The sequence below is a fragment of the Helobdella robusta genome, assembly GCF_000326865.2.
Source record: "Helobdella robusta unplaced genomic scaffold HELROscaffold_17, whole genome shotgun sequence".
Taxonomy (NCBI): domain Eukaryota; kingdom Metazoa; phylum Annelida; class Clitellata; order Rhynchobdellida; family Glossiphoniidae; genus Helobdella; species Helobdella robusta.
The window spans coordinates 3,338,766-3,342,944 of NW_008703942.1; the positions used below are offsets into that span (position 1 = coordinate 3,338,766).

At 28.8% G+C, this 4,179-nt stretch overlaps 1 protein-coding gene across 1 annotated transcript; it reads left to right on the top strand.

Moving 5' to 3' along the window:
• Positions 1 to 1,050: 1,050 nt before the first annotated feature.
• On the top strand, positions 1,051 to 3,611 carry HELRODRAFT_170366 (hypothetical protein; the record flags this gene model as incomplete). The annotated part of the gene is made up of 5 exons (XM_009016173.1): positions 1,051 to 1,215; positions 1,672 to 1,791; positions 2,968 to 3,048; positions 3,234 to 3,314; positions 3,531 to 3,611. The coding sequence occupies 5 exons, from the start codon at positions 1,051 to 1,053 to the stop codon at positions 3,609 to 3,611; spliced, it is 528 nt and encodes a 175-aa protein (XP_009014421.1).
• Positions 3,612 to 4,179: the final 568 nt, after the last annotated feature.

Here is a 4,179-nt window from a genome sequence, read left to right on the forward strand (position 1 = left end):
TATATATGTACGCACGTAGTTCAAATTTTTCGGGGAGAATTCAAAGTAGTTTAAGACCACACCTTGCTTAAAATCCGATTCCAAGCCGAGCCAAGCCAAGCTGAGCCAATATGCATAGATTTATAAGCGCTTCTATATTAAAATTTTGCTCGCTTTTTAAACGAATATCCCAATATAACAAATTCTCCATCCTATTTTAACTTTCTTTGATGCTTTTTAATCAGTCAGGTCACAAAAATCATTAGTGATATCGCAATGAAATCAATTTGAAATTTTTTTTTAATTATTGATAAAATTTTTAAATTGCTGATAAAAATAACTAGTATATATAGTGTAGTAAATCGTTTAAAATTTTCTGAGAAAATTTAAAATAATTTGAGACTACACCATAACACAATTGTACAATTTGAATGTGTAAATACAACATTATAAATGTATTATAACTACATGTCTATTTCTTTATTTAGTTCTGCCTGTGTATATTTTGTCAAATTTATTTGATAGGAATTGAATATAACCTTGATACCGGCTGATTAACTACCATGCAGTAAAATAACTACTTTTGACACCATTTCCTCCAACGATTTCGCAACGAATTGCCCATACCATATAATTAGAATAAACTCTCTCAATCAATGTTTAAATTTTTATATTGTCATTTATTCTTTCGTTTTTGTTTCTGTACTAATTTTCATGTCAGATACAATAATTTAGTTTTTAAGTAAATTTTCATTTTCATAGCTATACACAAACATGCCTACCTGTTGCATTGAAAATTGCATTAATAATAAATAGAAATGAAAAAATTTCTGATGCATCTTTTCACAGGTTTATTTTCAAATTAACTTCACACTAAAATAAATGTAACAATATCCCTATACTCATTGAATAGAACTATTTTGTTTTACAATTACATATATTTTATTTTATAGACTATTATAATTTATAATGCTATCATGGATTACCATTTTATTATTAAAAGCAATACTTAAGAAATGCACAAGTTTCTGTAACAGTTTATAAAATTTCAGATTTCCTCAAAATGTAAAAATGCAAAACGATTGGATTAAGTGCATCAGACAGGAAATAAATGATTTCAAATGGCTTTCATCAAAAAATGCAAGAATATGCAGTGACCATTTCTGTAATAAAGATTATAAGGGTTATGATGGAAAAAGGAAAGTAATGCTGAAGAAAGCATTCCCATGTTTTCAAGTTAGTTATATTTATATGTCATCAGTTACACAAGGAAGCAATTCACATCATCATTGTACATTGCAACATTCTTATCTATACAAAAAATATAAAATGCATTCAACAATATTCCATGTATTTTATTAAAACTTAGAAAGGGCATAACGACATTGTGAATAATAAACCCTGCTTAGGACTGGGATTATCATCATCATCATACCAATCACCATTACAAGTAGAGTCAATTTTATATTAATGCTTAACAAGTTAACTAAATTGGCATAATCAAGTTTTTATATGAAATACACATCAAGTATTTAATATAACAAATAAATTAACAGAAAAATTTCTGGAAAAGTTTAAAAAAATTAGAACATATGACTCTGATCAAAAATCATTCGCGTTGACATTGCATTTGTATGGGCATAAGACATATGATTATCTTTGGACAAATGGCTTACATCTTCCTCACATTAGGACATTAAGAAAGTGATCTTGTCATACCTGTTCAATAATTTTAATAAGATTGTTTTAAATAACTATTCTCAATGTCATTTTATTAACACTACATTAAAAGGTGGCTACAAAACATTGATGGTATGCCTGGGGTGATTTCTACAAACCTTATTGACTAATGGTGATGGGGATCCTCTGGAACTGTAGGATCATGACATTCAATCTAGTCATGGATTGAGAAACAATCCTTGATATATTTGATAACAAACATTAATTATAATATAAGAATGAAAAAAGATGTAGGTGTAAGGCAAAATCTTACTGGAACTATTATTTTTAGCAATTTATGATTTATTTTTTTATTTATGACTTTATCCATTTTCAATGATACCGATATTTTTAATTATTATTATCCAAATTATACTCATGCCTATATAAATTAATTTGATTGTGGCTATTTCTATGCTTAATTATTTTATTTACTTGCCATAGGTATGCACAGCATTTAATAAATTAATGATAATAATTAATAACACAACATTCTAAGTGCATAAAATATAATAAATTAAAAGTACAATTTTTACAAACCTCATTGGTTATGGTGATGGGGATTCTTTAAAACTGAATGATCATGATCTAACAAGTCATGGACTGATGAATCACTGGAATCACACATTATCTTTAATAAATTTAATAACAACATGTACTACAATTTAAGAATGAGGAATATTTTGTAAAGCATTAAATGAAAAAAAATTTAGTTTGAATCACTCATAATTAATAAATTTTAATTAAATTGCAAGTTAGCTTGGGGAGTTTGAAGCTTGAATTGAACAAATTACAAAATTGTTTATTTTATAAAATTGATTGATAAGTTGTTTAATATATTAATTTATTTAATTTAGTATATTTTTTATTCCCAGACCTAAGCATTGTAAATAAAAATTTTAAAACCAATCAAGCAATAGAATTTAGGATCTTAGGAACAAGTGCTGTTAGTCGTTAGTGCAGTAGTAGTATGTAGTAGTGTAGTGGTTGGTAGTTTCTAGTAGTCTAATCTGTTAATGTTCGTTAGTGTTATCTGTTATTTATTTCAATTAGTAATTGGAATCAGTAGAGATTAGTTTTAGTTATTATTAGAGTTTAGTAATTTAATTACTAATTAGTCGTCGTTTAGTGTTGTTGTGTTGTTGGTGGTTCACAAAAAATTTTTTTAATTTAAAATGCAAAAAGATACTTAACCGTCATACAGCAATATCTATCCCAAAACAGCATCTAGTATCACCTTTTAAAACATTTTGAAATTTTAAATAAAAGCAATATTCCGAAATTAGTAAATATACGATCGTAACTTTTGACTTGGGCGATAAAAAATCACCCTCCAATTTTCCTCCGGAAGTAAGCTCCTTGTTCGACCGTCAAAAATGAGCGAAGGCCGTTATGTTTATTCTAATTATATGGTACAAAGCATAAAATTCAGGTTACATTTTAATTCAAAATCGTTTAAGAGTAGATTGCATTGTCAATCAATCAATCAATCAATCAACTAGCTTATAAAGCGCTATTTCCGCGATGTTCAACAGCGCTCCTCAATGAATTTTGAAAACAGATGGGTCTTGAGATCCGCTCTGAACTTCGCAAGTGATGGAGAAATAGTTAGAGAAGTAGGTAGAGAGTTCCAGAGAAAAGGACCAGAAAAAGCAAAAGCAGATTTGGCAAAAGAGTGTTTAACACGAGTTAAGAAAAAGCGAGAAGATGAAGACGATCGTAAACCGGGGCGTTTAGGTTCAATTAATATATCTGATAGTACTTAGGAAATAATTTAGATTGAGACTTATACATGAACGTGCAACTTTTAAAAATTATTCTATATTTTATAGGTAGCCAGTGCAAGAGAACAAGATATGGAGATATATGAGAAAAGAAAGGGGCACGAGCAACTAGACGAGCAGCAGAGTTAAAAGCTTTACTTAAAGGATAGAGTATAGAGTCAGGAAGACCATAGTAGAGCGAGTTACAATAATCAATCCTAGATAAGACTAACGAAGTAACAAGAAGGAGAAGAGTAGGATCATCAAGAAAAGGCTAAAGTTTTTTTATTCTACGTAGATGAAAGTAAGAGCTTCTAGCAACACTATTAATCTGAGAAGAGAGAGACATAGTAGAATCAAAGATAAAACCTAGACTACGAAACTTATGAGAGACATCAAGAGTTTTAGAATCAAGTAAGATAATAGGAGGAATAGTAATTGAGTGTTTAGATTTATTAAAACAAATTAATTCAAACTTAGAAGGATTAAGTTTAAGACACATAGAATCAGACCAAGCGATAATCGAAGAAAGACATAGAGATAAATTATGAAGAACACTATTGAGATTAGATGGAGGAAAAGAAGTATAAATATAAGAATCATCAGCATATAGTTGACTAGAGAAAGAAAAGTTATTAATAATACGAGGTAGTTCAGAAGTATAGAGTATAAATAGAAGAGGGCCAAGGATAGAACCCTGAGTACCCCGAAAGTAAGA